Genomic DNA, 23,271 nt, shown 5'->3' on the forward strand with positions numbered 1-23,271 from the left:
CAAGCCTCCAATTTTGACTCGCCAGGAGCCTGCAGGAGGAGCTGGCGTCCTTCCTGAGATGCTCACCAGCCACAGGCCCGGAGCTCAGAGCACCTGAAGAGCAGACTGGGCAGGAATTCAAGCACGGTGGGCCCAGCTGCTGCCCCCCGCCACCAGCTGCCCCTGGGGCCTGTGATGACGTGTGTCAGCTACACCAGGGCCTCATGCCCTGCACGGACTTGGAAGCATAGAAAGAAAATAGCTGCTTTGCCTCTGCTTTCCGCATCTCCCATGAAGTAGCTCACGTGACTCACGCTGACCCGGCACACGGCAGGGAGGGAATTCTGGGAGACATAATCCAGCTGAGCTAAGTCGATAGGCTACAAATCCAGGTCAGGTGCCCAAAGGAGTGAGCACCGCAGGGAGGGCAAAATTGGAGGGGAAGGGAATTCTAGACAGAAGCTAGGGTATGAGGTAGGTGGGTGGGCAAGTGGTTCAGAGTCCGTGCAGCCCCTGGGGCCAGCTTTGGGAGGTCTTCAGAGCCCAGGGGTTGCCTAGCGGTGGGTTTTGTATGTTAGAAGGAGCATTGTCAATGTGAGCAGCTAGGTCGGGGTGCCTCCAGGAGGGCAGGAGACCAGTGGTCCAGGGGACAGATCCTGAAGGTCTGAAACTTGCCAGAACCTTTATTAGGCTTCTAGTTTTTAAATTCTTCCATCCCACTGGCTAATTCCTTCATTCAATCTTTAAGGAGTGTCTCCTGCATGCCAAGTACTGGGGATGGATACGGTGCACTCGACTACCCCTGGCCCCCAACCTCGTGTCTACAAACTTGGCTGCTGTATGAGCTTATTGTATTTTCATATTCTGAATTCTCTTCTGAAAACTGCACTTGAAATCCTGCTTACTAGATTTTGGAAACCTTGGAGTAGAAGGGTGCAAGGAGGAAATGGAGAAAGAAGGGTGGGGAATGTGTTCCCAGTGTCTCTTGGATTCAGCCGTGGTCGCAAGCATACCCACCCATCACAGTTAGCTGGAGAGCTTGTTGGAAAGACAGACCCTCAGGCCTCATGCATTGACTTCTGCAGATGTGGCTGAGATGTGGAACTTGGGAGTCTTTAATAAGTTTTCCGGGAGGTTCCTAGGCAGCCAGCTTGGTGTTACAAATCACTGCCAACACCCATTTCTTTTCCTTTGGGTTGACACTCTCTGCTTCTGCTCCACATCTCAGTCCGCCATGGAAGCGGTGGTGGCACCCAGCTGTTGCGGTAGAGGGCGTGTGTCGTCACGGTGACCCTGGCACTGCTTCCCGGAGTGTCTATCAGGTGCCCATGCGTCACTTCAGAGAAAGCCTCAGGAGCAGAAGGGGGAAGGATGTGAAGCAATCCGAGAGCCAAGTGAGACCAGCCAGCAGAGTTGGAGGACAGCACATGTGGATGTGACAGAGGACATGTGTGGGAATTGAAAAATGAGATCTGAATGGTGACGAAAGTTAACTAGACTTATTGTGGGCATTTCGCAATGCATCCAAATATCAACTCATTAGATTTTACTCTTAAAACTAATGTGTCATATGTCAGTTATATCTCAGTTAAAAAAAAAATCTGAGAGGACAAGAAGACCTTAGTTCCCATCTTTTAGTGTTGATAACATAAAAATTTTCCTTCAGCTGTGTCTGAAGGAATCGAAGGTGGGGCTGTGGCCGCGGTCATGGTGGAAAGGACCCGATCCTTTGTGCTGCTCCCCAGGAGAAGTAGGGCAGGCCGATGGCTCCTACAGCCACGTCCTGGATGGTGGCTGGCCACTGTGCCTCTGGCTTGTGACCAGCAGGCCGAGGAAGGGCCCTCCAAACCCGCAGCTCCTCCAGATCTGTCCTTCAGAGGCGGCTCCCTGCTCCCCTCAGAGCAGCTGACAGAAGAAGGGCAGCCCTGGCCCCCGTGTCCCCAAGCTGGGGCCTCTGTGCCCAGACAGCACAACGGCCGGCGTGGCCAGCGTGGCCTGGGCAGTGGTGAATGGGAGCCGCTGTTTGTTTCCACTGAGAAAGTTCTGACCCGCTTCCGGAGCCGTTGCCATGGAAACAGACTGAGGAGATAATTGAATGGAGCCTCTTTTCCTGCCATCTCCCCTCTCCCTTTCCCCACGCTGAGGCTGAGGCTCTTAGGGGCCGGCTCTTTGCAGCCTGGTGTTCCCTGCAGGTTCATGCACATTTGATAAGCATATCAAAGGCTGGTTTTCCGTACCGTGCCAGCCTCCGCTGGCATAAATGACCCCAAATGTACCCTGTACCACACAGAGTGGCAGCCGGTTGCCATAGCTGTTCTTGTGCCGAGCCCATACCGTGCATCCTGATAACCACGGCCTTCCATGGGGACATGCAGGTCCTTCCCTGTCTGTCCAGCTAGACTCACATCTCAGCCACATTTCCTTGCAGAAAAACCTTTCTTGGACCACAGAGTTATTACATGTATGCACTAAATTTTATTTTATTATTTTTTTTAAGATTTATTTATGAGAAAGAGTATGTGTACATGTGTGCAAGCACGGTGGGGAGGGGCGGAGGCAGAGGCAGAGGGAGAGAGAGTCCCAAGCAGACTCCGTGTTGATCATGGAACCCGATGCAGAGGTTGGTCCCATGACCCCAAGATCATGACCTGAACCGAAACTGACCCTTAACTGTGCCACCCAGGCACCCCTGTATGCGCTAAATTTTAAAGGGGAAATAGAAGGGAAGAATAATTTTGCCTCATTTACAGAATAAGTAGCCATCATCAGAAAATGTAAATAAAGCTACTTACAGTACTTCTCTCATTTTATAAAAACTAGCTTTTGTGGTAAAAACAATGTGCTAAAATCGTGTTTTATTTTGCTTTTGACCATAATTCAGTAATTCTTTTTTTTTTTTTAAGATCTTTATTTATTTTTTTGACAGACAGCACAAGCAGGGGGAGCGGCAGGGAGGAGAGGGAGAAGTAGGCTCCCTGCTGAGCGGGGAGCCCCATGTGAGGTTGGATCCCAGGACCTTGAGATCACGACCCCCACCAAAGGCAGACGCTCAACCAACTGAGCCACCCAGGCGCCCCTAATTCAGTAATTCTGAAGATACAAAGACCTAAATAAAATTTAAAATTCACATGGGGCCATAAAAGGAAAACATTAGTTTCTATTGGTTCCACCAAAAGCAGAAAAAAAACAGAGGAGTTTGTTTCCCTTTCACTCAGCACCTTTTGTGTGTGTGTGTGTTAAGGAAATGTCAAAAATCAGATCTTGACCTGCATCTGCAGACGCAAGTGGCCAAATCACAAAACTAAGTTGGCACTTTGAGTACCAATAATTAGAGAATATGGACCCATTTCAGGCTCACGGTTTCATACCCGGCACCGTGAATCAGACGGGAGAGGCCCTTGCCTTCGTGAATCTGGTGTTTCAGTGGGACCAACATCAGGTTGGGGTCAGAAGAGCTGAGCCCCAGCTCTTTGACTTGCAATCGGATAAGTCACTTTCATGAACTTGCCAGGTCTCCGTTTCTGTATCTGTGTGATGGGACTTGCCATGGTTCCTGGGAGCCTGAAATTCAATGAGATAGATAGGACTGTGCTAAGTAAACCCAAACCAATGCTTAAGTGGTTATTTTTACTTACTTACTTATTTATTTATTTATTTTTAAAGAGAGAGAAAGCACACATTTCGGGGGGAGGGGCCGTGTGCGGGGGAAGGGGCAGAGGGCGAGAGAGGGAGAGTGAGACTCCCAAGCAGGCTCCATGCCCAGAGCAGAGCCTGACGCCAGGTTCGATCTCACGACCCCGAGATCAGGACCTGAGGTGAAATCAAGAGTCAAGATGCTTAGCCAACTTAACCACCCAGGCTCCCCTGGTCATTTTTACTTCTTTTTTTTTTTTTTAAGATTTTATTTATTTATGTGACACAGAGACAGCCAGCGAGAGAGGGAACACAAGCAGGGGGAGTGGGAGAGGAAGAAGCAGGCTTCCAGCAGGGAGCCCGATGTGGGGCTCGATCCCGGAACGCCAGGATCACGCCCTGAGCCGAAGGCAGACGCTTTAACGACTGCGCTACCTAGGCGCCCCGGTCATTTTTACTTCTTAACCACTGGCTCTGTTGGGATTATATTCAGTCATTTGTAATTGAACCTGACCGCACTTTTGAGGCAGATGGGGGCCGATTCTCTTCATATAGCAAGGAGCCTGGGGTGGCTGGTACAACTGCTTAAGGAAGTATTCCCTCTCCACCAGTTTTCATACATGATTTTCTTCCTTATGATAAAATGATGACTGCTTGGGCCTTGTGCCCATGTTTCGGGAAGGACCGAGGGGAGGGACGAAGGGCAAAAGACTCGTGAAAAGGCGAGTGAGTCTTTTTCATTATGGAAACACTAGCTTTCTCAGAAACACCTCACTGTGAATGTTCAGCTGTATTTTCTCGGCCAGATGCTGACACTTGGCCTCCGCTAGCTGCAAGGGAGTGTGGGGAAGTGAGTGTTTTAACAGAGAACCCTGCCACCCAAACAGAATCAGGGTTCTCCTAGTAAGAAAGAAGGTAAGAGGGATTTTGGAACGGGAGGCAGCCGGCCCTGCCAGCAGTAGGCACTGCTCAGCCCCTCTTATCTTGCAGCACGTCCATCGAATCCCCCTCATTCTGTTGTAAACTCCTGGCAGGTATGGACCGTGTTGTGTACGTTGCCCTCATCAGGCTGCATAAAGCTCATCATCTGCACCAAACAGCAGATACCAAACCAAAGAGCATGGTGAGTTGTTTTTAGAGGAGACCGATCGGTTACTGAACTTACTGAACTTACATGAACCTACCGAACTTACATAAAAAGTAGTATCATACACCATCTAGTGCATCCTGGGGATGTACTGACCAGTCGCTAAATTTGCGGGACTTGGGAAGGCATTTGTCACTTCTCAAGGCTGGGATGTATGTGGTTACTTTCAGGATTGTCACTGCATCAAAGCTGCCATCCGTACAACAAAGTTTTAGCAGCTTTCTTAGGTAGGCCAGACCCATAAGGCGACAAATAAAGAATAATATGCCCCAAATGGAAAAGAGAAGGCTCCTGGGGACGGTTTTAGACATCTTGGAAGACGACTGTAGACTCTCCCAGATTTGATTCTCCCTGCCCCGAGCCCACATCTGTGGGCATGTGCCACTCCGCACTTGTACCCTCCCGGCCTGAGTGAGGTTGCCGTCCAGATGCAAACACGTCATGGCTCTCTGCTGTGGAGAGGTGGCATTTGGCTGCTTCTCAGGCATGATACTTAAACTTCTGCTGGTGTCCTCCATCATTAACTTTTGGTACCAGTTACCACTTGGTGAATGACAGGACACGCATCTCTCTTAGCGCACCTTTGTGATGATTTTCAGATTTCAGCAGGGATGGGGCGTGAAGTTGGCCTGGAAGGCTTGTTGGCCTCCCCTGAGGTGCCAGGGAACCAGGCGCTCCCATGTCAAGAAACCGAAGTACACTCTGAGCAGAGTACAGACTGAGAGAGACTTGGCTCCACAGGGAGAGCCGGTTGAAAGAAAAGGCCAGCAGTCCACAACTAGCTTCTTGCTAGTGGCGCTTTGCATGTGCAGACATGATCTAAATTCCATACAAGTCATAGTCCGCTGGAACCTCTAGAAAACCTACGTGACAGGTAATACTGTCTCTGTCTTGCGTAGCAGGAAGCTGGGATTCACTGGGTGTCCAAAGTTACTGGTTGGCAAATGGTAGAGCTGGGCTTTGAACACTGGAGGTGGGGCTCCAGAACGCACACTGTGAGCCACGGTGCTAGGCGGCTTCCTGTAGGAGGAAGCCTTCGTAGCTCTAGGAAGTGTTCACATCTGGTACAGTCATCGGCCCATACGTCTCTGCCTTGCCATCACGTTCAGTCACTGGTGTGTGTGTTTAATTCTAAGAGAGACGTGGATTGCTTTTGTCTAGTGCAATCGAGAAGTGGGGTAGGAGTCACGATGACCATCCTAGCTATTTGAGGGAAGTTAATGTTAGAGAGAGAGGCTTGATTTGCCGCAGAAAAGATCACGTTTAGACACCTCAAATTGCCATACGCCTAATATAATTAGCAAGGGACTGGAGCCCAACAAAAACTGTTGTTAGAAGTAAAGTTGTATGCCTACATTGACCCTCTGTGTTTTTCTGAATAAGATACCCTTTTGAGACATCTTGTACAGAAGGAATAGACCCACCTACAGAGATTCTTTTTTTTTTTTTTTTTTCGATCTACAGAGATTCTGATGGCAGTATTCAACCAGAGGGATCATAAAAAGAGGGAAAGAGGGTGGGGCAGGAAAAAAGTTGAAAATGTCCAAACGCATGGCTGGAGATATCAGACTTTTAAAATGTCCTTTCAGTACTTTCTAAGGGTGAGCATTGGATTGATATGGTAAGAGGCCCTCTTCAAATTGAAAATGAACATTGGATGGTATTGTCGTTTTGAGACCGTATCCACACGTCACTGCCATTTCTTTGGGAGAGTTAATATTACGTCACGGGCAGGTCCAAACCACTTCCCATGGCATATACATCCATATTGAAAAGCTCCTGGCATCCACCAAAAATTATTTATTATACCCTGTCCTGCTGGCAGTGAGTTAAAATGGTGGTTCTTCCTGCGTAAGGAGGACAATAGGTATAAGCAGCTGGGAGTACTGGGGTGCTGGGGAATGTGGACAAAGAACTGCTGACATCATGAGCAATCATCATTGTGAGAAAAACGATGGATTGTGAGAGAACATGAATTGCTTGTATAGAGTGCGATTGAGAAGAGGAATTGTTATGGCCATCTGAATTATTTGAGGGAAGTTAATGTCAAAAAAATTAGAAGGAGGAACTGTGGCAATTTAGAAACTGCTGGAGCCTAGAATAAGGGATGTGGAGTGGCTGTGCGGGGTGGAATGGGGATGGTGCAATTCTGTGCAGGGGCTGAAAGCAGTCCTCTGTTTGGGGCCCCCATGCATAGTTAGAAGAGGTCCCATTGATTGGACACTTGGCAAGTGCCACACTCATGTAAGTGTCCTACCAGCCCAGGAAGGCCGGCCCTGAGTTGATCATCACATGACAAAGAAAGCTGGCTTAGATTTGTGGCAGTGCTGTCCAGGTGTCCCTGACTCCTGAGTGTCACCTCACTTGTCCTGGGTCAGGCCATTGCCTGGGGTTTCGTACTCCAGACACCTGCCTTGATCATTTACGAAGGTGACCTTGTAACAAAAGCCAGAAGGCGCAGGCTGGGAATAGGGTGAATTGAAATAAAAACCTGTATGGGGAGTTTTGTGGCTAGGGTGATAAAATGTCACCAATGTGATCATCGTTACTAAATAATCTTGGAGTTCTAACAATTTACCAGAGTTGAGCAATAGAATTACCTTCTATCCGAGCCAGTAAGTTTACAAGTGAAGTTCTATGTGCGTGAAATCCAGCAGCTGTTGTCTGGGTAGAGCAAGAGAGACATGTACAGCACAGAGCTGGAGGACGTGCTCGCTCCCTACACCTGCCTGACCCTGGGAGTGAGCACCTCCAGCAGCGTGGACCCCTTGTGTCTCTCCTGCCTCACCCTAGTCCTGGCCCCATGGTGGGGGAAGGGGCGACCTTGAATTTTTATAGCAGACCATAGATAGTCTACACAGAATTTTGTTTCATATATATTTTTATGAAATAGAGGAGATAAATTCCAATGATGAAAGGTATCTTTGATATCCAAATGATAATAAGAAATATTAAATTAAGGAATTACCTACTTTATACAAAATGATTCGTCACTAAATAAGCAAAATATTTAAGGAAGGCATATCAACTTAGAAGGAAAAATCAGCATATAAGAAGTACATCACCACATAAGAATAAAAATCAGCTACTAAAAGCTCCTCAGCCCTTTTACCTTCCCTCTGCCTCCCCCTTCCATGCACAGCTCTGTAGCACAGGTGTCTTCGTCCTTTTCCTAGATCTTGAGGAAAACACCACTGGCTTTGGGGACGGCCTTGGCAGACCGGGGATGATGCAGGAAAAGACCCAGACACGGCAAAAAGCCCTGATTCAAAATTCAGCAGGAAAGAAACTAATGAAGTGTATTTCCGGAGACTCAAGATGAAGGAAACTTAAAAATCTCTTAAGTATAGGTTTTCCAGTAACATATAACATATGTTCCGTTCTTAGAAATTAGGTTATAGCCATTTTTCTTTTCTTCTTCTTTTTTTTTTTGCTTGGTTATAATGAAGTTTCTGGACAGACCATCAGAACAAAAACATGCCGTCTATTCCGGGAGCTCCTTTATGCTTGGGCATTTGTTCCGCTTCCCTGGTGTGCCTGATAAGTACATCGCAGGGAGACAGAGTTGTCTTTGCCTGGAGGTACCTAAGACTCCTCTTTATATATAAATAGACATAAGAAGAAAGTGAGCCTGAGCCAAAGTCCGTGGCCTCCTTTCCTTCAGCAGGCGGACAGCTGATGCAGGAAGAGCACAGCCAGATTCTGCAGGGTCCGCGAGGTGCTTAGTTCTCATAAACCCAGAGGCCGTGCCCACATTTGGGGTTGAAAACCTGCTCGGTCGTCACAGGTTCTTCTGAGTACTGTTTCGGTAATTCATCCAACAACAGGTCTCGTACGCATGTGACGTAATAGGAATTTCTGTTACATAAATGAGAAACAGTACGGTGAGGTGTGCGAGGCGTTGAACTCCTCCAGCGTCGGAGAGGGGGCTTCTAAGCCCAGGGTGTCCCTGCCTGGCCCCTTGTCCTTAGCCACGTCATCATCCCCGAGTCTCAGTGATCATCCTGGTCTGTGATGGGGGTTGTGAACAAGAGTGGTGTTTTTTGTTTTTGTTTCTGTTTTAAGACATAGAATTCTAAGGGGCGCCTGGGTGGCACAGCGGTTAAGCATCTGCCTTCGGCTCAGGGCGTGATCCCGGCGTTATGGGATCGAGCCCCACATCAGGCTCTTCTGCTATGAGCCTGCTTCTTCCTCTTCCACTCCCCCTGCTTCTGTTCCCTCTCTCGCTGGCTGTCTCTATCTCTGTCGAATAAATAAATAAAATCTTAAAAAAAAAAAAAAAGACATAGAATTCTATACAAATGTAAAGAATTTCATTCGGACCTTTGCGTTTCTCCCTCATTCGGACCAAAGTGGAGATCTCTACTGTGAAGCAAGACGCAAGAGAAAAGAAAATAGAGCAACCTAGAATTTACCCTTTGTGACATTTGAGGCAGCGATATATTTTGTATAAAAATCAGTTTTAATATGATTTTAGCTAGAAAGTGTAAAAGCATACTCCTGGTCTTCCTTCTCCTCATGACCGCATTTCCTAAGTGCCACGGCTGCTTCCCCTTCTTTTCCTGACCCTGAAGATTGGGTTGCCCTTGAGCCCACTCCTCGTCCCACTTCTCTTCACTGTGTTCAGTTGGTCTCCTAGCTTTAAATACGCAAGTGGCTGGAGATTCTGATCTCCAGTCCTTAATGATGCCCTTGAACTCCAGACTCGCATACCCGACTGTCTCTTTACTAGATCTCCACAGGGATGTGCAGGAAGCACCTCAGACTGGGAATGTGCGGAACAGACCTTGCTTTCTTCCTCTCTGCTCTTCCTTACCCAGCCTTCCCTGTGGGGCCTGGCATGCCAGCTCATCACTTAGGTCTCTGTTACGTGTCACCTCTTCAGAGACACCTCCTCTGTCCATCCCAGCAGAAATTCTCCCCACTTGACCTGCACGCCCACCTTGCTTCTCACCTGCATCCTTCGCCCCAAGAGAACAGGGATCTTACCTATCTTACCACTATGTTCTCAATACCTCAAAGGATGCCAGACTCATAATGGGAGTTGGATGCATTTTATCAAAGGAAAGAAAGACAAAATGAATGAATCAGTGAAAAGAAAGGAACGAAACAATGAACAAAGAGTTTGCTAAAGATTGAGGTAGGATGAAAGGAAGTGGTTAAGTGTTGGGGTGCTTTAAAATTGTTTTTTTGATTTCATTCATAAATTCTTTATTGAATTTTCTTTGAGTTCATGGAGGGCTAAAGTAGTTCAGAGATTGAGGGAAAATATTTACACTTGGGGTCTAATAGTAGTAGTTATTGATGAAAAGGTACTTCTAAGATGGAGTTCAGAGATTAAATGCAAAACTCAAACTATTCAATGCTTACGTAGATGTTCAAAGTGCAGCAGAATGCTAATCACTGCGTCCTAGTCAGTCCTGGTCATGGAAACCCAGAACCCTATGCTGAAGTTCCCATCCTGTTTACCCTGTTGACAGTGAGAGTGATGGGGAGAGAGAGAGGCTGACAAACCTGCTTCCAGCCCAGCCATTCCCAGGCCTGCAGCGCCTGGCTGTAAGAAGGCGCTCTGAGGAGGCCTCTTTGGAACGGACTCCTGAGCATTAATTTCTTCCAGCAGGAGATCAGTAAATGACCCTTTCCACCTGCTGCCATCCAAATTTGGAATTTGGTTACATCATTGACTTTTCCTCCTGCTGGATGAATTTTATGATCAGTCTCAAGGAGAAAGATGGCATTTTGCATTACGGCTCTGCCTGCCAGCCTCTGTTTGCAGGGACAATAAACTGTGTCCAGATTAAACTTTATACAGTGTCATTTTACCCCTTTGTAAATTGATGAGTTGGGGAGTTGCACACATAGGAAACACTGGCTTGCTGTGTTTTGGCCAGTATCTAGATTGTGAACTTGTGAAAGGTTAAAAATAAAATCCCCGTTTGTCACCGCAAGATGACTAGAGGAGCTATAGTGCCATCTGCTGGCCTCCTAGGGAAATGCAAACAATCTCTAGTAGAAACACCTCAACGTGAGGAAAAGATCCAAAGTGCAAACCTGAGGATAAATTTTAAATATGTGTGATAATTCGAAGAAAGTAAATACAATTTTTTTAAATCACAGGATAGCGTTTTATAGAGGAAAATGCATTTATATTTTGTGCTAACTATGTAATAGCAAGAACTTACCTTTTTATGCAGTGTGGTTTCTGGAGTATGTTTATGACAGAAGACATTCTCAGTTGGCAGGAAGAATGAAGAACAGGTTGGAAAATAGAGGTTAGCTTTGAGTTCTTCAAGAATAGGATAGAAACAATTTTCTATACGTTTTATCTAGAGAGGAAGAGTCCAGCATCTGGTGGAAAGACAGCTGGGCTGCCAGCGCCTGGGGAGAGCTCCTCGTTGGCCTCTAACCAGCTGGCAGAACCTTGGACCACTCCTGTAACTTCTGGGGATCAGTGTTCCCTATAAAATCAGGATTGGATTCAATGATGGGTAAAATTCCTTACAACACAGTAAGGTGGTATTATTCTAATCAGCAAAGGACTGAAGGAAAGTAATGTTTTTTAGGCCATTTTCCCCATGGAAAAAAATATTCCTTTTATTTATTTATTTATTTTTATTTATTTCTTTTTGCGAGAGAGAGCCTGCGTAAGTGAACCCATGAGGGGGTGGTGGGGGTCGGGTACAGCAGAGGGAGAAGCAGACTCCCCACTGAGCAAGGAGCCGGATGTGGGGCTCCATCCCAGGACCCCGGGATCATGAGCTGAGCCGAAGGCAGACGCTTCACTGACTGAGCCACCCAGGAGCCCCGAAAATACTTCTTTTAGAAAAAGTAGAAGTTCACATATATATTTGTAGTTTATTACGTAGTTAAGTACTTGATGAAGAGCTAGGGATATTTGATATCTTTGGTCCTTAGCATTAGGTCAAGAGTCTCCATTATCCTTAGAGTGATTTTAAAAATAAATGTGGTGCTTCCTTTGCTGGAAGCAGGTAAGGCAAAAGCAGTGGCTGTCTGTGCTGGGAGGTGGACTGATGCATATTGCCGTGACTGTGAACTCAAAATGCAACGAGTAAAATTTGAAAGAACAAAATTTAAGAACTCAAACTTTAGCCCAAATGATCTTTTCTTTTTTTTTTTATTTTTAAGATTGATTTATCTTCGACTGAGAGAGTGCAAAGTGGGGAGGGGCAGAGGGAGCGGGACAAGCAGACTCTGTGCTGAGCAGGGAGCCTGATGTGGGGCTCGATATCCTGACCCTGAGATCATCCCCTGAGTCGAAACCAGGAGTCGGTCGCTTAACTGACTGCGTCACTCACATGCCCCTCAAATATTATTTCTTTAGAAGGATCTTCTGCTTTAATCCCCATCCGGCTAGCCAGCTCTGCGGTCTGCTCTCTGCTGCCATTTTGCCATGCCCGGACCTCTGTGGCCCTGAGCACTTTACATGACCCACTGCTGCTGTCACTTCTCCTCCTTTTCCTTGTCCTTCTCCACCGCCAGCCCCGCCTTGCCCTTTCCTCCCGCTGTTGCTTTTCCTGTGTGGGTGCTTCTTTCCCCTTTGTTCATGTTTGTCACCCTCTGTGCATCTTGAGTCCCATTTCTTTGTAATCATTCACGTACCTTACTCATGATAGCGTTTAGTACATTTTTGCTGAATGAATTAAGAATGGAAATGGCTTTTTAAATAAGTCTCTTTGGTCATTTTCATGGAGGGCAGAGAGGAGATCCTTGGAACTAAACCTTGGCAGAATTCAATGATAAGGTAGATTTTCCTTACATTTTCTATGTTCACAGCTGGTGGTGATGGGAAATAATGGCTTTGGCTCTAGCTCTCGTCCTCAACAACTGAGATGCCTCCCGTTTCTAGTCTTAGCACCTCCTCTCTCCCATCATTGACAGTAGAGTTCTGTTAGGTTTGTGTGTGCGTCAGCAACGGTTCTCCTCTCTGAGACTTAGGCTATGAAGGTGCCTGCAGGCCTGGCCTTTGTGCTCACCTGCCCCCAGCAGTCAGCTGGCATCAGTGACCCTGCTCTGGAGAGAGATGGCTTGTCACAGGTGGCTCGACATGACAGAAAGCCCCATCCTGCTCCCTCTGGCCACCTTAAATTCTAGAGGTCCTTTTCACCTTAAGGTGGGCAGCAAATCACCATTTGCATGCTCTTCTTCTCCTCTGATGTCTTCCGTGTAACACAGTTCTGACCTCCCAACCCCTGTCTCCCCGTGCATTCTCCCATCAAGAATGCATTTTTCCAGATGCCCCCTCCATCCTCCCTGGCAGGTGAACATAGTGAAGTTTAGATGTAAACCCCCTAAGGATCTGAGCCTCTGTCCCAGTGCAGGTTCCTTCTTCCTGATTTTGCTTGTCAGTAAGTGGACACTGACAGGCTTTGGACCCACCCAACGAAAGCCTCTGCTCCCCCTCTCCTCTGACCTCTATGAAAGAACCCATTTGAACTTTCTTTGGTTTCTTTCCTTCTCACTTTAGGTTGGTATCTTTCTATGTGTGTTCTAGAGAAGCAGTTAATTGGTTTGAGGTTGTGTTCCTGTTTCAAGTTATTTGGCTACGTCTGTATTCGTCACAGACTGGCAGCCACAGTAGGGTAGGGTGTGGGCCAAATTTGGTGCCCAGACACGCATTGATTAACTTAGACACATTTTTAAAAACATTGAGTTATTTGCCATCACTTAAAAATGTGGAGCTGCTTTTTTGTTTTGTTTTGTTTTTTAAAGCACATTTCCCGGCTTCTCTTTGAACATAGGATCTAGCAAAGGCAGATAGCGTGCCTGCGAATTGTCAGCAGCCCATCGAAGAAGCTGGATACCGTCCGTCCGCTCCCTCTGCTCGGAGCATCTGATTGCCTGCCTTTCTCCTGCAACTGACCGCCGCACTCAGCCGCTGGCCTCAGTGGCTGGCATTTGTGGTGCTGGGTCTCTATTTGTCTTACTCTCTGCTTTCTCTTTCCCACTTACACAAGGGACTTCTCAGTGGCAGTAACTTAACGTGTGGTTAATAGTTCACAGAAGTGGATCATCTGGTGAAATCTGTTCCCTTCATTTAATAGAGGTCTTACCGTGGAGTGAGTCTTCAGTAAACGTTGACAAATGGTTCCTGAGTGTGTTTCTAGAAAGGCAGCAGCTGGCTAGATAAGGCTGGTGGTAAATACCTTATCAGAGTCTCCCTGGCTCTGCTAAGTGGTATTGATGCCGGGGCAGCCGAGTTGGGAGGGTGTTTGGTTCTCGCATGAAGGCAAGGCTCCCTGGTAATCAGACATGTTTTTCTTTTCTAGGAACACCCTTCCCAAGTCGAACTCAGAAGACGGCTCTGTAGGTCAGTATTCCTTTTCTTGGTTTAAGGACTTAAAGTTATTTTAATACTTTCTGGAACACATAAACTGTGAAAAAACAAAAACCGCAAAGAATCCTTGCACCCAGAAAGAAACACTGTTAAGATTTTGATACATCCCTTTCCTTTCTTTCCCCCCCCCCCCCCCCGTATTTATGTGGGTTTTCTTTTAAACACGATTGGGATCATACGCTGCATATTGTTTTATAATTTTTTCCAATTGAATATGTCCTGAGCATTTTCCCCACATTGATTAAATATTCTTTATGGAAAATTTTGAAGTCTGTATGTTATTCCATCGTATGGGATGGGCCACAATTTAATCAACCATTTCTTCTTTGCAGGACATTTCTTTCTAATCTTTGCTCTCAGAGAATTGATGCTATCCTAAAAATCCTCAAGCCTATCCCTAATCATGTCCGTAGGATAAATCCTTTGATTTGGACCTTTCGAATCAAAGAGTATGCACGATTAAGGTGTTACATATTTTATATTTCCTTGATTATAAAACCCACTCTTGATTTTGTAACATCTTTTCTGTTTGGGTCGGAGTGAGTCTGGCAAGGTCATTGTGATGAGGAGCACAAGTGCTCAGATCCAGTTTTGATTTGGGTTTGAATTATTACTCTTCCAACTCAGTGGTTACGGCCTTGGGCAAGTCACTTGTCTCCTGAAGCCTCAGTTTTCTCATCCACTGAATGGGAACAATAACACATCCTGTTCATTGCCCGTATTAGGTGAGATAAGCGATTAGATAGCAAGGTGCCTGGGTATGGTAAGTGCTCAATAAATGTTAGCTGTTATTTATTTTTCAGTTTGCACCTCCACTTCGGAAACATTAAAAAAGAGGAAGAGGGGAGGATAGCCTCCAGTAAAAGAAATACGTTATACTCCCAAATTGCCCGAGAGAAAGGCCGAATGAGTGATAATCCTACTTCTGCTCTCAGCTCCCGTGCTAATACTTGCCGCAGTGTTCAGCCCGAAAGCAGCAGGTGCCCTCGGTCTCCGCTCCGAGATCCCGGGTACATAGGAAGTGTCCACATAGCTGGCGTGGGCTTTACTCCAGAGCTCCAGGGCTCATCAGCCCTTAACTGAGGGCATCTTGTGTTGACACATGGTGCCTTTGCGAGCCCGGGAGCCCTGTGGACAGGATTTTCCACGCGTCTGTTTTGTGCCGCATTGCCTGGCACCGCCAGTCTAGACCGTGGAAACCAGCAGCACGTTCCTCCACTGGGTCCTGTTTCCCGTGGCCACGGAGCAGCCAGATGCTGAGTGGTGACAGTGGCAAAGCTGCTGCTTTGAGTAATCCACATCTGCCTGAGTCCTGCTGCTTCGTTTCATCTTGAAATACAGGGCTGCTCTCTTCTTTTACTTGCTCTTTTCCTTTCCTTTTGCTTTTTAAAAGGCATTATGTATCATGAGGCTCAGGACCCTAGCGAACACTGCGGGTGTCTAGCTATGGCAGTGAGGTGGTTTGCACCTGCAGACAAGTGAAACTGTCCCCAGAATAGGTGGGGGGGATGGGAGAGAGGAGGGGGCTCGGTTGGGAGATGTCACAGCAGGGTAGCGGTCTGCTTTTCTTGCATGGTACCCTGGTTAAGCTGCAGGTAGTAGGTCAGCAAGCAGCCTGAATGCCAGAAGGTGGGAGCCCCCTCTCCCCACCCTATTCTCGCCATAGCTGCCCCCCCAGCACACTCGGCGCCACAGAGAAACGGGGGGGGGGTCAACCCGACGGGCTCCCGGAGCCAGCTCTGTTGACGGACGAGTACACCCAGGTCATACCAGCCCTTCTGTCGTCTTCATTAAATCTGGAACAACAGAAATAAATCAAGGGGAGATCAACAACAGGGATAACGACAAAACAAAGTTAACTTCTTAAAGTATCCTATTTGTGGTTTCGTTGAAATAATTGTGGCCAAGACCAGAGGGGGAGACGCTACCGCAAGACAAGACAAGGCAGAGTTAGACATACTAGTTAAACAACATGAAAGTGAATGCGTGTTCTGCCTGCTTTTTTGATGTTTCTTTATTTCCCATCTTAACCCCACTTCACCATTATTCGCTGCTAGGAAATTTGCATTTCATTTAAACAACTTTTTAGGCATTTCCAAGTCTTTCACAAACTGAAAGAGAAAAACTCTTTTTGTGAAATCAAAGTATTCTTATAAGCTTTGAATTATAAAGAAGAGGCTACTTTTGTTATTAATGAATTTATTGCTTGTGCCTCTCCCCCCACCCTTTCGTTTTTAAAGGAAAAGGAGATTGGAAGAAGAAAAATAAGTATTTCTGGCAGAACTTCCGAAAGAACCAGAAAGGAATAATGAGACAGACTTCAAAAGGTACTGTACCACAGCTGGCGGACAGTAGGTCCTTTTAGCTCCCAGATGTTGGGAAGCCTGTGCCCACTAACGGGAGGCTGCTAGTCAGAAACTCTCGTTGCCTGGCCCCACAAAGATTTCAGCTTTTCAGGCATTCCTATCGTGACTTTTAAGCCTTCATCCCAGTGAGGGTTTTTTTTTGTTGTTGTTTTTTGTTTGTTTGTTTGTTTTAAATCAAAGAAAACAAAATGAGGAGAGTTGGCAGGTCTTCCTTTTCATAGATCTGACGGCAAGGACCAAATCTTTCATTTTATCCGTCACACCAACCTCAGGAAGATCTTTCCTCGCCAAGATCTATCCCAAAAGGGTCCGGAAAGTCATAGCGTTTGTTAGTTTTGGACCCATCCCCCTGTCCCGCCACTTGGGGCCTTTGCAATCTTCTGAACTTTAGATGCTTTTCTGTGGCAGGCCCGTTAACAGGATTGTTGCCCCTGGAAACTCTGTCTCATGGTCTGACATCATGGGAATTTGCCCAGGCTGCTTTGCGGAGGGAGCCCTGCCCTCCCCTTGGCTGTGTCTTTGTTGTTGTTTATATAGTAAGTAAATATGTCATCCCTTTGAGACCCAGTTATGTAATTTATGTTTCCCCTGTATTCAGGGAGGAAGCAGACACAAAGCTACTTCTCGATCCCAGCCCAGCTGAATGAGGTTATCACGAGATGAACATTTTTAGTGGCTCACCAGTGACTCTGTTTTCGTTTACAAAATCGTAGTGTCCTACTCTGTTCAGAATGCTTCTCCAGTTACTCATACGCGTGGAAATGAGACACGTGAACAAGGCCAGTATGTACACCAGTCGCACACCTGGGACCCCAGCAACATCCACTGGGGTTATTCTAGTTGTCCTCGTTTAAGGTTATGATTCATAAACATTCCCAGTTTTTCCTTCTGGTACACACCCAAGATCCCTTGTGATTCAGAGTAAACCTTGGATCCTAACAAAGTCTTATTTAGAAAGAAAGGGAAGGAGAGAGAGAGAAAGGGTTGCAGGGATGGAGGGAGGAAGCCAACAGTTTACTGGCTCATGTGTTCTTTTTTTTTTTTTTTTTTTTTAAACCCAACCAGCTCCCCATCGCTCCCTCCATCCCCAGAGGTGACGCAGATAGTAAAATGAATCAAACCAGCAGGCTTGTCTCCTCACCCAGCACACACTATTATTCTTCCCGGACAAGTAGATGAGTGGCGAAGGGAACTTGAGTGGTATTTCTGGACTGATTGATTACAAAATGGAAATGAGATAGGGAAACAGGGGAACATAAATTCCAGGGTCGGCCCTAACTGCAGCGGGTTCCTGCAGGTCTGCAGCCAGACTTGCTTACTGTCCCTCTACGCCAGGGGCAAACTCAGCCATAGCCAAGCGTCCCAGGGACATCGAAGCTGGTAAAGTTTGTACGAGAAAGATAGGGCAGGGGAAGGATGTGGAACTAGAATGTGGGTTTATTCCCAGCCTGTGCATTACCCCTCACTTCCACTGACCTGTCCTTTCTTACACGCCAGCCAGAGACACACAAACCAGTGTGACTCATGTATATCATAGGTAACAGCAATCTGTTTGCTTTGCAGGAAAGCACTTTCGAAAGATCCTAATAGGGGGCTTCTCTTTGACTCAGCAGTTCTGGCTGCCTTTAGTTTTGTTTTGTTTCCTTTGTAGAGGGAAGGGGGAGGGGCAGAGGGGGAGAGAGGAATCCCAAGCAGGCTCCACACCCAGTGTGGAGCCTGACGCGGGGCTTGATCTCACAACCCTGAGATCATGACCAAGCGGAAATCAAGAGTCAGACCCTTAACTGAGCCGCCCACATGCCCCTAGCTGCCTTTAGTTTCGAATGGGAAATTGAGTTCCCCTCAGAGTTTGGATATGTATTTATGACAAGACTTTCAGATATATACATATTTATGATGAGACTTTCATATATATATATATAAATTAACCTTCCTTCCAATGTACTCAGAATGCTTCATACCCGTGATTTTATTTATTTGCACCTCTCCTCTGAGGCACAGCAGTCAGGCAGCTTCATGGGAGTCTAAGATCTCACCAGGCTGCAGGTTTTGTTCAACAGCTAACTCTGTGACCTTAAAGTTCTATGTTACGAGAAAGGGGTCCCTCCCACTCCTCTCAAAAAGATTTTCTTCTTGTTCATATTTGAAATAGAAGGACACAGAGGACCATCAGCCGAAGGAGCCTTGGAATGCTTGTCTGCTCTAGGTGGGTCTTGAAATCAGGTCTCTGCCCCACCTCTTACTCCAGACTTCCTGTCGGCTTTCTTCCAGAACTCTTCCTCTAGGCCCTCCATCACAAAGGCTCTGATCATTTTGAAGGATTTGTTTCTATGGTAACATCCAGATGTTCTCAGAGCCTGTTTCTCCATAAGATGGGCTGTTGGCTTCCTCAAAAGCAGCGCATTACTGCTCCTGTTGCTCCATCGGTAACGTGCGGTGCTGGACATTGTCCCTGAGCTGTCTCCTCCTCTAGTCCTGGCCAGTGACCTTTCAGGACTTCGCATTCTGTTTTATCTTCCCCTTTGTTTTCATTCCTTCCTTTTGTTTTCAATCTCTAGGAGAAGATGTGGGCTATGTGGCAAGCGAGATAACAATGAGTGACGAGGAACGGATTCAGCTGATGATGATGGTCAAGGAGAAGATGATCACCATTGAGGAGGCACTTGCAAGGGTACGTGTGCAGATACTTGGCTTACATTTGTGAGCCCTTGACCCCCTTATGTGGAAAAATGGGGGGCTGCAGTAGACTGAACGTTTGTGTTCCCTCTCCCGCAATCCATGTATTAAATTCTAATAGTGCAGTGTTATTTGGAGGTAAGGCCTTTGGAGATACTTAGGTTCTAAGAGTGGAGCCCTCGTGAATGGAATGGGTGAGCTTACAAAGGAGGCCCTAGAGAGCTCCCACACGCCTTCCCCCATGTGAGGACTCAGGGCGAGAAGATGGCAGTCTGAACCAGGAAGCAGGTCCTCACCCCACACTACGTCTGCCAGCTCCTTGATCTTGGACTTCCCAGCCTCCAGAACTGTGAGGAATTTCTGTTGTTTATAAGCCATCCGGTCTATGGTAATTCGTCAGAGCAGCTCTAGTGGACTAAGACAGGGGCCTCAAGAGTACAGGAACGTATTATTTAAAGTAGTATTTTGATGCTACTTTGGTGGTCATCAAGTTACCTATATTATCAGATAAAATAATAATTCCATGTTACTTACTTAATACAAGCATTCCATGTTGTGAGTTTTAATTTCTGTGTTCCGTGACTACACGAATGAATGAACGGCAAATGTTTTTGGGCTGTGGATCACTTTAATGAGGAAAATGATTCTCTGAATGCCATTGCAAAATACCCAAGCCTTGTAAAAAGATTGACAAGAATATAATAGTGAAAAAAAATTATTAAATAAAAAAGTAAAACTTAATATAGTATGACCATTGTAAACATCAGTTCTGTAATATGCTGTCACAAACTAAACTTTGAATAATTTAGAAGTTAAGCTTAGACAAATACCTTAAAATTTTGCTTACTTTTATTTCTAAGTGGGTAGTAATTATAGTTTACTGTGTCATGTTTTTTGCTCTGAGGTAAATTAATCTAAAAGAAGCCTAATTAATCTTAGGGTACTGGTGTAGCATTTATGATAGAGAGATAGCAATTATTAAGAGATTACCTGCTTGGTTGTTGCCCAACAAACTGACTGATGGATTCTTGGGTTTCCACTTAGAATAGTTGGTTTGGTACTGTGTGGACAGTCATAAATTAGGCAGATTTAGAAACAAAACTTTTAAGTCTCAGGAATTATTGAATGAGTTATGACTTTACCATTAAATAGAATCTTAACAATCTGGAATCTTGAAACTGTGACAAGCACATTCAATTTAGTTAACTATACCTGACTCTAAACCTCAATAGTTTAAGAAACAAAAAGTTTAATGCATTGTTGAAACATCCTTGGGGGAATAAAACGCTTGAAGATAGTGGGAGATGGGACGGGGTTTAGTTGGAGGCTTGAGGGCCAAGGCCACCTCTGGATGCCCATCTGCCGGCTTCCCTTGCTCTGTCGATTTGAAGGAATGGAGGTGATCTCGGCCCACAGTGTCCCTGGTGGATAAAAGTAGTGCTGGACTCTTGATGGAGCAGGTGACAGATGGTGACCCCCTGTCCTTGCTGCTGATCCACCTTCACCCCCAACCTGGTCTCCCTGCTCCTCCACACCTTTGGCCACCCGGCCCAGCTGCCAGTGGAGGCGAAAAGCCCACTATTCATTTTCTCTTCAGTTCTATTCCTTGAACGTGGCATCGCATTTTGGGAGAAGTCCAACTGAATGCCTAGAAAATACATGGGAGACACATGGACCTGTATTTAGTTTTACCGTGGTAGACCAGATGTTCACTTACTTTCGGCGCAGGGGAGGGGGCGCAGTGCTGCTGCACTGCTTTTCTAAAAAGTAAACATGAAGGTCAAAATGCAGACGATGTCTGCAGTCATCTGAGTGCGCTTGTGTGTGGGAGGAGAGTTGCGTTTGATGCCCCTGATCCAGTTTTCATGGAGCAGAAGAAAATATGAGCAATGGCCTTAACATAGTCATTTTTAGGTAACACAATTCTGTAATTGAAAAGAAAGGAGTATTTTCAAAGTAGGGGAGAAAAAAATTAGTTTGACGCTCCTCCTGAGTTGACGATTTTAACAGCTAGCCATTATGTATACGGAAAGGAAATCGGAAGTCGACTAGATGAGAAGGTGGCACAGCTGTGTGGGATTTGGGTGGAGGCTTTAACAGTTTGTCTGTTCCGGAGGCGGGGGGGCTGCCTTGCCTAGTTTCAGGACAGAGCTCATCAAGAGATTGAGCATATTTTCTGCACGGCAATCCAGAAACACAGATCGAAGAATAAAATTGATGACATTGTCTAGACTCTACTAGATTGTGCACACGGCGATGGGTGTCCTTTGACAGATGACGAAGTGGCAGGGAAGCCTTTTGGTCTGCTCTTGGCGGGGCGGCATTCAGCCTCAGCGTCTAGTGCCTGGATGGGCTGCTGCTTTTGCCAGAGACAAAACGCTTCATGAAAAATGTTATTTAGAGCAGAAAATAGTCAATGGAAAGGATCTGCCTCTTTTATGACCAACTCAGGGTTCTAAATTTACTTGATCATTATATTAAACCTTAAGACTTAGACCTCCTATAAGGACCATGATGAGAATGTCCTTCAGGACCTCTGGTGTCTGTTTCTCCTTCTGTCAGTCAGATACTTGAAGACCCGTGGGTAGAACGTGTAAACTTACTCCTGACAGGGCAACCCAGTATCAGGAGAGAAATTTGCCTGTGTGCTGTTTGGAGCTGGGAGTATCCCCAGTACATCCTTGTATTGGGGAAAATTTTGCCTAATGTCAAACAGTTTGGTCCATTATGCTTTCTTTATATGAATTTGATCTCATTGATGGATATTTTCCCCACGGGAAGCATACAGCTATGATTCACACACCTGAAAACCCAGTTATTGCTACAAGCAGATCAAAATGAAACAGGCTACAAGGAATTAATGTGTGAAACATGGCCATAAGCTGCAAAAAAAAAAAAAAAAGCATTTGAAGAGAATGAACTTTATGAAACACCTCTGTATTTCTGTATTTTCTTTGAGTGTGTAATTGAAAAAGACATTAAAAAAAAGGAGCTTGACTTGCAATTTTTATATTTTATTAACTGAATAGTTTCATCAAATCTAATGGCATTTCAAACATTTTCTAATAGTTTTATGATGGATACTTACTACGTGTACTTTAAGGAAGTCAAACTTACTAGTAAAAAAAATTGTTTAGAAGGATCTAGGTAATTGGCGTATTCTGTGTAACACAATTTTCAGGTGTTAATTTTAAGAGTGTACATAGCTCTTGGCAAATAATTTCAGGGTACTTAGATCTTGGGCTAGTTCTGCAAGGTTTAGAAGCCTGTGAGATACCTGGGGACGCTTGGGTGGCTCAGTCGGTTGAGCGTCTGTCTTCAGCTCAGGTCATGATCTGGGATCGAGTCCCGCACTGGGCTCCTTCCTTGGTAGGGAGTCTGCTTCTCCCTCTGCCTGTCGCCCGCCCCGCCCTGCCCTGCCCCGCCCCGCTCATGTGCATGCCCTTGCGTGCTCATTTGTTCTATGACAAATAAATAAATAAATCTTTAAAAAAAAAAGAAAGAAAGAAAGAAAAAGAAGCCTATGTGATACCTGGAAGCCACAGGGTATTCATTTATCTGGGTGATTTTTGTGCTGTGAGTGAGGATGGGTGGGTAGGGAATAAACTCAGTTTTAATGCTTTGGCTAAAAGAGAACACTATTGTCCTGGTATGATGGTGCTCAGCAGTGGTGGAGCTGTGTTGTAGAAAAATATGTCCTTTGACATTTTAAGTGGGAACAGTATCTCTAGGAAATTGAGGGAGATCTGTGACCACGATTTGATAATCATGTTTCCTAAAATATACTTATGAATACAAAGGACTACTCATGTTAACTTGATCTGATTACTAAATATTACATATTTATCCATCTGATAAATATGTGTCTGGTTCCATCAGGTCATACCTATGTGAAAGTCCAAAATAAAGTCATTGGGTTTTTTTTTTTTTAAGTACTTGTTTGTCACTGACTTGACTGCTGCTAAGTAAGGGAAAGGAGCAGAAAGCCAGAGGAAAAAGCTGGAGAGAGATGCAGTTTCAGGAGAAATAGCTTTAAGCTGATTCCATAGGGAGTGGGGAGCTGTGGAAGGTGAATTGCATTGTAAAGTTGTCCTGCCAGAGAAAAAGAGACTTAA

At 45.8% G+C, this 23,271-nt stretch overlaps 1 protein-coding gene and 1 pseudogene across 2 annotated transcripts in view; both read left to right on the top strand.

Moving 5' to 3' along the window:
- Positions 1 to 23,271, top strand: part of SASH1 (SAM and SH3 domain containing 1) — a 186,733-nt gene that overhangs the window by 96,034 nt on the left and 67,428 nt on the right. For both annotated transcript variants that reach the window (XM_040627934.1, XM_040627935.1), the window contains exons 5-7: positions 14,047 to 14,087; positions 16,355 to 16,441; positions 19,039 to 19,151. In XM_040627934.1, coding sequence (XP_040483868.1) covers positions 14,047 to 14,087; positions 16,355 to 16,441; positions 19,039 to 19,151 — 241 coding nt within the window. The remainder of the gene's footprint in view (positions 1 to 14,046; positions 14,088 to 16,354; positions 16,442 to 19,038; positions 19,152 to 23,271) is intronic.
- LOC121102289 lies at positions 19,922 to 22,666 on the top strand (annotated as a pseudogene).

Source organism: Ursus maritimus, unplaced genomic scaffold (assembly GCF_017311325.1).
Source record: "Ursus maritimus isolate PB19 unplaced genomic scaffold, ASM1731132v1 scaffold_13, whole genome shotgun sequence".
Lineage (NCBI taxonomy): Eukaryota > Metazoa > Chordata > Mammalia > Carnivora > Ursidae > Ursus > Ursus maritimus.